Source organism: Pecten maximus, chromosome 3, assembly GCF_902652985.1.
Source record: "Pecten maximus chromosome 3, xPecMax1.1, whole genome shotgun sequence".
Taxonomy (NCBI): domain Eukaryota; kingdom Metazoa; phylum Mollusca; class Bivalvia; order Pectinida; family Pectinidae; genus Pecten; species Pecten maximus.
This window is the reverse complement of record NC_047017.1, coordinates 28,870,266-28,883,750: the sequence shown is the minus strand read 5'-3', so window position 1 is coordinate 28,883,750 and position 13,485 is coordinate 28,870,266. Positions and strand designations below refer to the sequence as shown.

Here is a 13,485-nt window from a genome sequence, read left to right as displayed (position 1 = left end):
TTACAACAGTACAGGTATACAGTATGGCCCTAAGTTACAACAGCACAGGTATACAGTATGACCCTAAGTTACAACAGTACAGGTATACAGTATGGCCCTAAGTTACAACAGTACAGCTGGTATACAGTATGGCCCTAAGTTACAACAGTACAGGTATACAGTATGACACTAAGTTACAACAGTACAGGTATACAGTATGGCCCTAAGTTACAACAGTACAGGTATACAGTATGACACTAAGTTACAACAGTACAGGTATACAGTATCGCCCTAAGTTACAACAGTACAGGTATACAGTATCGCCCTAAGTTACAACAGTACAGGTATACAGTATGGCCCTAAGTTACAACAGTACAGGTATACAGTATGACCCTAAGTTACAACAGTACAGGTATACAGTATGGCCCTAAGTTACAACAGTACAGGTATACAGTATGACCCTAAGTTACAACAGTACAGGTAAACAGTATGGCCCTAAGTTACAACAGTACAGGTATACAGTATGGCCCTAAGTTACAACAGTACAGGTATACAGTATGGCCCTAAGTTACAACAGTACAGGTATACAGTATCGCCCTAAGTTACAACAGTACAGGTATACAGTATGGCCCTAAGTTACAACAGTACAGGTATACAGTATCGCCCTAAGTTACAACAGTACAGGTATACAGTATGGCCCTAAGTTACAACAGTACAGGTATACAGTATCGCCCTAAGTTACAACAGTACAGGTATACAGTATGGCCCTAAGTTACAACAGTACAGGTATACAGTATGACCCTAAGTTACAACAGTACAGGTATACAGTATGGCCCTAAGTTACAACAGTACAGGTATACAGTATGACCCTAAGTTACAACAGTACAGGTATACATGTACAGTTAACCCTAAAGTACAACAGTACAGGTATACAGTGTATACATATATGACCTTAAGTTGCAACTTTTTAGGAATGAAAACGTGACAGCTAAAGCCAAAAGAGGAAATATCAGCTATAAAGTTACTTTGTTTCCTAAACTAGTTTATCTGAGAAGGTTTCAGTAAGCGGTTTCAGTAAGCGGATTGCATTAGTTGTATGTTTGGATGTGTCACACGAGCAGATTGAAAAACATTAAGCTTTAAGCGAAAGTTATTTGATGTATGAGATACAAAGGTTTCCGGTATGTACAACAGTGATGATGTCTGGTCCACCTGTAATCAGTGTCATCATTTCTGATCCCTACCTGTCAGCTAGGTCTGCTTTCACAACTTACATGTGCCTGCATGGAAATCAATATTCTACAACACCCTGGTATGTTGGTGCAGGTTGATAATTTAAGTTTTAATATTTCAACTGTAAAAACATATATTGGTACAGAATTAGATGTACTACAAAAAATGGACAAAGACGACTTGGTATAAGGCATAAATACACAATTGGCTTTTAATATAGGAAAAATAATTCAACATAATATATCTAGATACATTGTATAGATCTCAGGTATTATGAATAGGACCTGACAGATTTGGACATCTGCTCATCAGACATCTAAATGATTCCTAAAAAGGGTCAACTAAATTCCAGTGGTTGAATTGGAGAAGACATAATCAATTTATATACATGTATAAATTTTGGTAAAAAATAAAATACATTTATATGCAATCATAGTCTCCAAATGGCCATAAACATTTAAAAAAAAAGTTTGCTGTGTTAAAACTGGAGAAGTTTAATTGTTGTTTTTCGAGATCTGACAATGAATTTCCTATTAAAGGATCTATTTTAAGTTGACACTAAAAAATGGAATCGAAGCTAGGGGATGCCAGAAACGTTATGGTCAAATATCTACAAAAACAATCCAGGCGATTTATGAGACCTGGTCGTCTACACAACTGTGTAGGATGTAGCCATCACACAATGAGATGATATATCTGAACAGAAGTTCAGTATAAGTCCAGGGCTGAAAATCTAGCAGTCAAAATGTATAACAGACCAGTTATACCGGGATCTTAAGTCTCACTGATGTGAACAAGAGGCCCGGAGGGCCTGCATCAATTTTCTGGACATTATATATGTATATGGTCTTATTGTAGACATCACCAGAATGTCCAACAGATGTTAGCAAGAGGTCCTGTAGGCCTGAATCACTCGTCTGTATTATCTATATCTAGACTTACATGATAATTTACATCATTCTGATGGTAACAACAGCACCATGTCCACTGTACACAAAATATATAAGTGAATGACAAACGACTATAAGACTTTAGCATCAAAGGCCACCATAGATCTCAGCTACAACTTCATTAACAGGGCCACACATTGGAAAGTTCACCTTTACATGATTTAGTTGGGTTTACACCTGTGTGGAGGCACTGATGACTTAACCTTCCGTGTGTTATATTTGGCCTGCACTAACAGGCCTAATTGCTCTGCTATTAGATCTATATGTGCTGTGCCAAGCTTGGTGAAACCAGCAGCTGATAGAACACTATCTCCGCTACCATGTCTTCCCATGTACTACAAATTTACACTTCTGTAATCAGGAGTTTTTAACAACCATCATTGGAATTTACTTGTCCTACATTTTTTCTGACATGTTGCAGGTCTACTGGATGAACACTGTAATTGTTATCAGCTTTATATTGATACTTGTTTCCAAACTTGGTTTTATCATGTTAGACTGGTCCAAGTTCAGTTATTCCAAGATTGAGAGAAATGTAGATTAACATTCAGAATGGACATTTCAACATACAATGTACCACTACATACACAAACAGATTCTAACTAACTACACCTCAAACAGATTCTAACAAACAAAACATTTGCACTGCATTACAAATCTCCTTGCAAGCCAAGTATGCCAAGTACCTGCTGAAATATCACGCAATAATCCCTGAGGTCAACTACTTCTGAATCAAATATACTCATACATGTATATATTTGACCAGTACACAGAGTTTGATTAAAATGCATTAAATAATGAAACAGGTGTTGTCATCTTTGAGCATATTAAATTTGATCAAATTCGACAGAAGCACTGACAATAGAAGTACACATATATTTACATACGATTGGAGCATTGCAGGACCTACATGTCAATGTGTACATCTCTACTGGTCAGACATGTCAATGTGTACATCTCTACTGGTCAGACATGTCAATATGTACATCTCTACTGGTCAGACATGTCAGTGTGTACATCTCTACTGGTCAGACATGTCAGTGTGTACATCTCTACTGGTCAGACATGTCAATGTGTACATCTCTATTGGTCAGACATGTCAATGTGTACATCTCTACTGGTCAGACATGTCAATGTGTACATCTCTACTGGTCAGACATGTCAATGTGTACATCTCTACTGGTCAGACATGTCAATGTGTACATCTCTACTGGTCAGACATGTCAATGTGTACATCTCTACTGGTCAGACATGTCAATGTGTACATCTCTACTGGTCAGACATGTCAATGTGTACATCTCTACTGGTCAGACATGTCAATGTGTACATCTCTATTGGTCAGACATGTCAATGTGTACATCTCTACTGGTCAGACATGTCAGTGTGTACATCTCTACTGGTCAGACATGTCAATGTGTACATCTCTATTGGTCAGACATGTCAATGTGTACATCTCTACTGGTCAGACATGTCAATGTGTACATCTCTACTGGTCAGACATGTCAGTGTGTACATCTCTACTGGTCAGACATGTCAATGTGTACATCTCTATTGGTCAGACATGTCAATGTGTACATCTCTACTGGTCAGACATGTCAATGTGTACATCTCTACTGGTCAGAGACATGTCAAGTCAATGTGTACATCTCTACTGGTCAGAGACATCTCACTGTATACATCTCTACTGGTCAGAGACATGTCAATGTGTACATCTCTACTTGTCAGAGACATGTCAAAGTGTACATCTCTATTGGTCAGACATGTCAATGTGTACATCTCTATTGGTCAGAGACATGTCATGCCCAATGTGTACATCTCTACTGGTCAGACATCTCTACTGGTCAGACATGTTAATGTGTATATCTCTACTGGTCAGACATCTCTACTGGTCAGACATGTTAATGTGTATATCTCTACTGGTCAGACATCTCTACTGGTCAGACATGTTAATGTGTATATCTCTACTGGTCAGACATCTCTACTGGTCAGACATCTCTACTGGTCAGACATCTCTACTGGTCAGACATGTTAATGTGTATATCTCTATTGGTCAGACATCTCTACTGGTCAGACATGTCAAAGTGTACATCTCTACTGGTCAGACATGTTAATGTGTATATCTCTACTGGTCAGACATCTCTACTGGTCAGACATCTCTACTGGTTAGACATGTCAAAGTGTACATCTCTACTGGTCAGACATGTTAATGTGTATATCTCTACTGGTCAGACATGTTAATGTGTATATCTCTACTGGTCAGACATGTTAATGTGTATATCTCTATTGGTCAGACATCTCTACTTGTCAGACATGTTAATGTGTATATCTCTACTGGTCAGACACATCAATTACTCTTTTGTAACAGTGTAACAGACAGACACTGCACTCAATCTCATCTGATCATAGGATGCTAGACTCACAACAAAATGACATCATCCACACATCAAATTAACCTTTGGTCACATGACCTAATTCACACCTGTATATCGTGGAGCTGCAGCAATACCGTGACTGCCATAACATTGATCCCTACCACCCTAATCCTGTCTGTATCAGGTTTTAATTGTCAAATCACTAGTACAGAGTTAAGCCTGTGCAGAGTTAGCTAAAGTATCTCACTGACAGGTGCCCACAAGTGAGCACGCCCTTATAAACACCATGTATGATTTCCCGGTTAACCAGGCAACATATAAATTGTCATTAATGATGTCATCATTAAAATGTTTACGACTTTCCTTGTGTAGTTATTTTATTTAAACACACATTTAAACATTCATGATAGTACTTTGCCAGATCATAAGCCCTGTTTTATATGGTTTATGGAATCAAAACTGATTTTTACATCCTTCATTCAATGTCATTACTTTCAAACCTGATTCAAGTTTAATACATTGACTTTTAGATTGTATCTCTAAGTCACCTCAAGGTGATTTACTCTAACCTTCACTTTGACAGCCTTAAGGTCATTTACACTGAAATTTATACTGTATCCCTAGGTCATCTCAAAGTCATTTACACTGACCTTTACATTAATAATCTCAAGGACGTTTAGCTGCCCTGAAAGTCATTCACAATGACCTTGGCACTGTATCTAAGGGGGCTGTGATAGCTCAGTCGGTTAGAGCGCTGGCCATGTAACTTACAGTGAAGATTCGAGGTGCATTGTTTGATGCTCCTACCCATGTCGGTTCATGTTTCTCAGAAAATCTGTACTGTTGTGGTTGTATCCTTGGGCATGAAACTTTATCCTATATTGCTCTGGGTGGCATGCAAAAGGCCATTCGTATGATGTTCATTGAGGTAGTCACCAACTACTACAAGGAGACTCCACCTGAAATGATCCTGGCTGCTCACAGGGCAATCAACCCAGGAAACAAACAACGTATCCTTATCTGATGGTCATGTTATTTGTAGCTGAACTTTGACATCCCTCACTTAATGTTATTTACACAGACCATTTTACTGCATTACAATTTGAAGGTCATTTACACCAACCTTTACACTGTATAAAACAAGAATAGAGTACTGACCTTTACACTGTAGGCCCTGTCTGAAGAGTCCCTTGAGTAACCGACGACACCACTGACAGATAGTCGGGCGGGTGTAGTTGTGGACATTAAATGTGTGAGGCACTTTGAGTTTAATGCGCCCATACAATTCTCGTTCCATCCAGATCGGTCGCCCCCCTAATGACTTGGAGCGACTGCTGCGTGGTTCTCCCACCAGGGGGAGGGACTGTTGATTTGGTACTGCTAGAGTCTGAAAATAAAGTATTCATAGTTAAACATTTATGTTTGTATACGTACCATAACTTTTTCACAAACATATTTATAAACATCATAATCTTATTCCGTGTTTTCTGTGTTAGGTACTGTAAGGTTAGGTACTGTAAGGAGGTTTGTATGTTTAAAAACTTCCAATATTAAATGACCTGCATTAATAAAAAAAAATTCAAACCAACTTGATTGGGACAGATCTTGGGACTTTTTGTGTAACATATATAACCATTTATGTTCAAATGGAACTCTTTTGTGTTCTATTTATAGAAACAGGTGATTTCCCAGATCATATCAGACATCGTTTTCTTTGACCTATAATTGATTTACAATGTCTTTTACTAGCTTTCTGTTCTGAACAAAAGTTATTTATCAACAAGAATGAAGTCTTTACTTTATCTTCAAATAAAGATGGTAAGTTATTATTGTATGTGTGTTTAGTTTTGGGTGCTGAGAACTTTGCACTGACATGTCATATGTAGCCTGTAGGAATACACAAAATGTGGCGAAAACATGTGTTCCAGTTACTTAATTTGCTGAAGAAAATTGAACACATAAGTAGTAAAATATTTCACATGAATTATTACTTTTTAACACCATTTTGACACTCAGTCATAGATTTATTTCCTTGAAAAAAGGTAGGGGCGCCCTTATTAGGGTAGGCGCCCTTATTAGGTCAAATACGGTATATGAGGGGACAGATTTACCTGACTTTCTGTGTTACGTATGAGAGGACAGATTTACCTGACTTTCTGTGTTACGTATGAGAGGACAGATTTACCTGACTTTCTGTGTTACATATGAGAGGACAGATTTACCTGACTTTCTGTGTTACGTATGAGAGGACAGATTTACCTGACTTTCTGTGTTACATATGAGAGGACAGATTTACCTGACTTCCTGTGTTACATATGAGAGGACAGATTTACCTGACTTTCTGTGTTACGTATGAGAGGACAGATTTACCTGACTTTCTGTGTTACATATGAGAGGACAGATTTACCTGGCTTCCAGCTGTGTTATATATTAGAGGACAGATTTACATGGCTTCCTCTGTTATATAGGAGAGGACAGATTTACCTGACTTTCTGTGTTACATATGAGAGGACAAATTTACCTGGCTTCCAGCTGTGTTATATATGAGAGGACAGATTTACATGGCTTCCTCTGTTATATAGGAGAGGACAGATTTACCTGACTTCCTGTGTTACATATGAGAGGACAGATTTACCTGGCTTCCTGTGTAACATATGAGAGGACATATATACCTGGCTTCCTGTGTTACGTATGAGAGGACAGATTTACCTGGCTTCCTGTGTTACGTATAAGGGACAAATTTACCTGGCTTCCTGTATTACATTTTAGACAGATTTACCACATTCTGTGAGAAGTATCATAAAGGGGCAGATTTACTAGACTTTCTTTTTTATGTATGAGAGGACAGATTTACCTGACTTTCTGTGTTACGTATGAGAGGACAGATTTACCTGACTTTCTGTGTTACGTATGACAGGACAGATTTACCTGACTTTCTGTGTTACGTATGACAGGACAGATTTACCTGACTTTCTGTGTTACGTATGACAGGACAGATTTACCTGACTTCCTGTGTTACGTATGAGAGGACACATTTACCTGGCTTTCTGTGTTACGTGTATGAGAGGACACATTTACCTGGCTTCCTGTGTTACGTATGAGAGGACAGATTTACCTGACTTTCTGTGTTACGTATGACAGGACAGATTTACCTGACTTTCTGTATTAAGTATGACAGGACAGATTTACCTGACTTCCTGCATCTGGCATTGTGTTCATGTCCACTTTTTCTCTCATTGAGTATGATAGACTACTGGTTGATGGTCGTCGCTGCCGATCATATGAGCAATTGTTGGGAATCTTGAAGGCACAGCGTTTATGGAAGTTCAAGCCACACCCTATCAAAATATAAAATCCATATTGTATATATATATAATTTTATATTTACTCTATGAATTAAAACTTTCAACTTTTTGACCTATATTCTTTATGGATGGGGGTATTGATATTGAGACCTCATTCTGACCAGAATCAGAGTGTTTCAGAAAAAAATGATCAAAGGCCACAAGAATGGCCTTATCTTATATAATTCATTGACTTTTAGCCCTTCAATAAATCAGCTATATGTGTCAGACAGAGAATATGATTTTTAAGAAAATTTTCAACAACCACTTATAAAATCCTTTGAGATATCTAACATCCTAAAATATCACTGAGTGCTTTGGTAGTTTTCTTTTTCAAGGATTCTAGCTAATGAGTAAAATGACAACATACCTTCACACTTCAGACCTTGTTTAACAAGTCCGAAGAGCATTTCCCCACAGAAGTCACAGAAGTGTGGCGACTTGTAAGAGTGAACAAACAGTAGGTGGGGCCGAATCTGCAAGTCCTCCATCGTGGTCTGGGCTACAACATATAACATACACACATGTTGAATAACAAAAGGACACAAAGATCTAAAACAAATACTCATGTTAACCAGCATCACTGGATAATATTGTCATCATACAACCATACACTGTCATCATACAACCATACACTGTCATCATACACTAGCTGTCATCATACAATCATACACTAGCTGTCATCATACAACCATACACTGCCATCATACAACCATACACTGTCATCATACACTAGCTGTCATCATACAGCCATACACTGACATCATACAACCATACACTGTCAACAACCATACACTGTCATCATACAACCAAACACTGTCATCATACAACCATACACTGTCATCTTCAACCATACACTGCCATCATACAACCATACATTGTCATCATATAACCATACACTGTCATCATACAACCATACACTGTCGTCATACAACCATACACTGTCATCATACAACCATACACTGTCATCTTCAACCATACACTGCCATCATACAACCATACACTGTCATCATACAACCATACACTGTCATCATACAACCATACACTGCCATCATACAACCATACACTGTCATCATACAACCATACATTGTCATCATACAACCATACACTGCCATCATACAACCATACATTGTCATCATACAACCATACACTGCTATCATACAACCATACACTGCCATCATACAACCATACACTGTCATCATACAACCATATACTAGCTGTCATCATACAGCCATACACTGACATCATACAACCATACACTGACATCATACAACCATACACTGTCATCATACAACCATATACTGTTACCATATAACCATACACTGTCATCATATAACCATACACTGCCATCATACAACCATACGCTGTCATCATACAACCATACACAGTCATCATATAAACTTAATAACCTACACATATAGAGAATTTGTTATAATCAAATATTGACATTGCCAATATTGCTAGATTATAGATATCCATTTTCAATTTCATAGAAGCTTTTTTTCTATTTGGCATTTTATATAATTAACTGAGTGTATATAAAGCCTCCAATCACACCAATAGCTTATTATAGCATTGAGACAAAAATCTATAGTCCTGCTCAAAATGCTGATCCTAATTCATGTATCCTTTGTTGTCATCTTGACATAAAATGACAAGGTACTCAGAAGATGTTTGTACCACAATGATTGACTACACAGGAATGTTCTGTATGTACATCTTACTGTCTGATGCTACTTTTGTCTCTTAATATACACTTTGTTTATAACTGGACATTACAGTATGTGTCTAATATACACTTTGTTTATAACTGGACATTACAGGTGTGTCTAATATACACTTTGTTTATACATGGACATTACAGGATGTGTTTAATATACACTTTGTTTATAACTGGACATTACAGGTGTGTCTAATATACACTTTGTTTATAACTGGACATTACAGGTGTGTCTAATATACACTTTGTTTATAACTGGACATTACAGGATGTGTTTAATATACACTTTGTTTATAACTGGACCTTACAGGTGTGTCTAATATACACTTTGTTTATAACTGGACATTACAGGATGTGTTTAATATACACTTTGTTTATAACTGGACATTACAGGATGTGTCTAATATACACTTTGTTTATAACTGGACATTACAGGTGTGTCTAATATACACTTTGTTTATAACTGGACATTACAGGATGTGTCTTAATATAAACTTTGTTTATAACTGGACATTACAGGTGTGTCTAATATACACTTTGTTTATAACTGGACATTACAGGATGTGTCTTAATATAAACTTTGTTTATAACTGGACATTACAGGTGTGTCTAATATACACTTTGTTTATAACTGGACATTACAGGTGTGTCTAATATACACTTTGTTTATAACTGGACATTACAGGATGTGTCTTAATATACACTTTGTTTATAATTACTGGACATTACAGGATATATCTAATATACACTTTGTTTATAACTGGACATTACAGTATGTGTCTAATATACACTTTGTTTATAACTGGACATTACAGGTGTGTCTAATATACACTTTGTTTATAACTGGACATTACAGGTGTGTCTAATATACACTTTGTTTATAACTGGACATTACAGTATGTGTCTAATATACACTTTGTTTATAACTGGACATTACAGGTGTGTCTAATATACACTTTGTTTATAACTGGACATTACAGGATATATCTAATATACACTTTGTTTATAACTGGACATTACAGGATGTGTCTTATATTAATGTGACATTTGTCTGAGACTACAGCTCTACACCTCGTGGGCTTACCTTCAGCCAGTATTAACTTCAGTGACATTATAGATAGCAATGAATCCAAGATTACTATCAGAAATATTGTACTGCTTAAAGGATAACAAAAGATAAATTGCATTTGAAACTGTAATGTTGGTTATTTATGATTGGAGTAATATTGGTATGGAGTGAGTTTAACAAGAGGGTAGCTGATAGATCAGTGCTGGAGCATAACAGTTCAGATACTAGTGTGAGAACAGTCCAGATAATGGTGTGAGAATATAACAGTCCAGATAACGGTGTGAGAATATAACAGTCCAGATAATGGTGTGAGAATATAACAGTCCATATAATGATGTGAGAATATAACAGTCCAGATAATGGTGTGAGAATATAAGTCCAGATAATGCTGTGAGAATATAACAGTCCAGATAGTACTGAGAGAATATAACAGTCCAGATAATGTTGTGAGAATATAACAGTCCAGATAGTACTGAGAGAATATAACAGTCCAGATAATGGTGTGAGAATATAACAGTCCAGATAATGGTGTGAGAATATAACAGTCCAGATAGTACTGAGAGAATATAACAGTCCAGATAATGGTGTGAGAATATAACAGTCCAGATAATGGTGTGAGAATATAACAGTCCAGATAATGGTGTGAGAATATAACAGTCCAGATATCAGCATGAGAATATAACAGTCCAGATAATGGTGTGAGAATATAACAGTCCAGATAATGGTGTGAGAATATAACAGTCCAGATAATGTTGTGAGAATATAACAGTCCATATAATGATGTGAGAATATAACAGTCCAGATAATGGTGTGAGCTACTAAGTCCAGATAATGCTGTGAGAATATAAACAGTCCAGATAGTACGGAGAGAATATAAACAGTCCAGATATGGTGTGAGGAATATAACAGTCCAAGATAAATGGCTGTGAGAATATAACAGTGCCAGATAGTACTGAGATGAAATATGAACAGTCCAGATAATGGTGTGAGAATATAACCAGTCCCAGATAATGGTGTGAGAATTGGACAGCCCGGATGATAATGTTGTGAGAATATAACAGTCCAGATAATGTTGTGAGAATATAACAGTCCAGATAATGGTGTGAGAATATGACAGTCCGGATAATGTTGTGAGAATATAACAGTCCAGATAATGCTGTGAGAATATAACAGTCCAGATAATGTTGTGAGAATATGACAGTCCAGATAATGCTGTGAGAATATAACAGTCCAGATAATGTTGTGAGAATATAACAGTCCAGATAATGGTGTGAGAATATGACAGTCCGGATAATGTTGTGAGAATATAACAGTCCAGATAATGCTGTGAGAATATAACAGTCCAGATAATGTTGTGAGAATTTGACAGTCCGGATAATGCTGTGAAAATATAACAGTCCAGATACCAGAATGTGAATTAATAGCAGATCTAGATCAAAATGTTACCAAAATGGGATATTTATATAACAATCCAGATATAACATTGTCAGAGTTTACAATGACCCTCTGGTTATATACAACATAACAGTGTGAATCATACATATAGATACACTTTAAAACTACCACACCATTAATGAATTAGATATTTGTCTTTGTAAATATTCACTTACCTGTACAAACATCCATTATTGTGATGATAAAACTCTAGTTCTCATTCCACTGAGTCCTTATCACTGACATACACTGTTACATATAGTTCCTATTTCTTATCTGATACCTATATTTAAATGTGAATACATTTATATATTTAATTCAGATTAAACCTATTCGAGACAGTCATATAAATAAAATTATATGAACTTACAAAATATTCTGTACACCAAATGCTCTCATTAAGAACATGTGTCATATATCTCAAACTATGTATGTGTCATCTTTTGTCAGATATAGTTATCACTAATTAATGTCGCACCTAACTGACAGACAGAAATCTCCAGATGGATAATGTCACACATTTCAGTCACATATATACTTCTAATCATTCAATAAACCTCATATACCTAAATGTTACCCAACTATTTGGTCGCCCTTTTCACTGAAAACATGTCTTACACCAATCTAGCCATTTTTATTCCAATTACATCCTGTCATACACCTGTTGGTCATATCTACACTGATTACATGTCATACACCTGTTGGTCATATTTACACTGATTACATGTCACACACCTGTTGGTCATGTTTACACCGATGACATGTCATACACCTGTTGGTCATATGTACACTGATTACAAGTCATACACCTGTTGGTCATGTTTACACCGATGACATGTCATACACCTGTTGGTCATATGTACACTGATTACAAGTCATACACCTGTTGGTCATATCTACAATGATTACATGTCATACACCTGTTGGTCATATCTACAATGATTACATGTCACACACCTGTTGGTCATATGTACACTGATTATATGTCATACACCTGTTGGTCATATCTACACTGATTACAAGTCATACACCTGTTGGTCATGTTTACACCGATGACATGTCATACACCTGTTGGTCATATGTACACTGATTACAAGTCATACACCTGTTGGTCATATCTACACTGATTACAAGTCATACACCTGTTGGTCATGTTTACACCGATGACATGTCATACACCTGTTGGTCATATGTACACTGATTACAAGTCATACACCTGTTGGTCATATCTACACTGATTACAAGTCATACACCTGTTGGTCATGTTTACACCGATGACATGTCATACACCTGTTGGTCATATGTACACTGATTATATGTCATACACCTGTTGGTCATATTTACACTGATTACAATTGTCATAACCTGTTGGTCATATTTACAC

The 13,485-nt window shown here is 36.7% G+C and overlaps 1 protein-coding gene across 6 annotated transcripts in view; it reads right to left on the bottom strand.

The window, feature by feature from the left end:
* The window catches only part of LOC117323833 (serine/threonine-protein kinase D3-like), a 65,076-nt gene that overhangs the window by 31,116 nt on the left and 20,475 nt on the right, over positions 1–13,485 (bottom strand). For all 6 annotated transcript variants that reach the window (XM_033879309.1, XM_033879310.1, XM_033879312.1 and 3 more), the window contains 3 exons: positions 8,249–8,380; positions 7,724–7,872; positions 5,693–5,921 (listed from right to left, as the gene is read on the bottom strand). In XM_033879309.1, the coding sequence (XP_033735200.1) occupies positions 5,693–5,921; positions 7,724–7,872; positions 8,249–8,380 (510 nt within the window). The remainder of the gene's footprint in view (positions 1–5,692; positions 5,922–7,723; positions 7,873–8,248; positions 8,381–13,485) is intronic.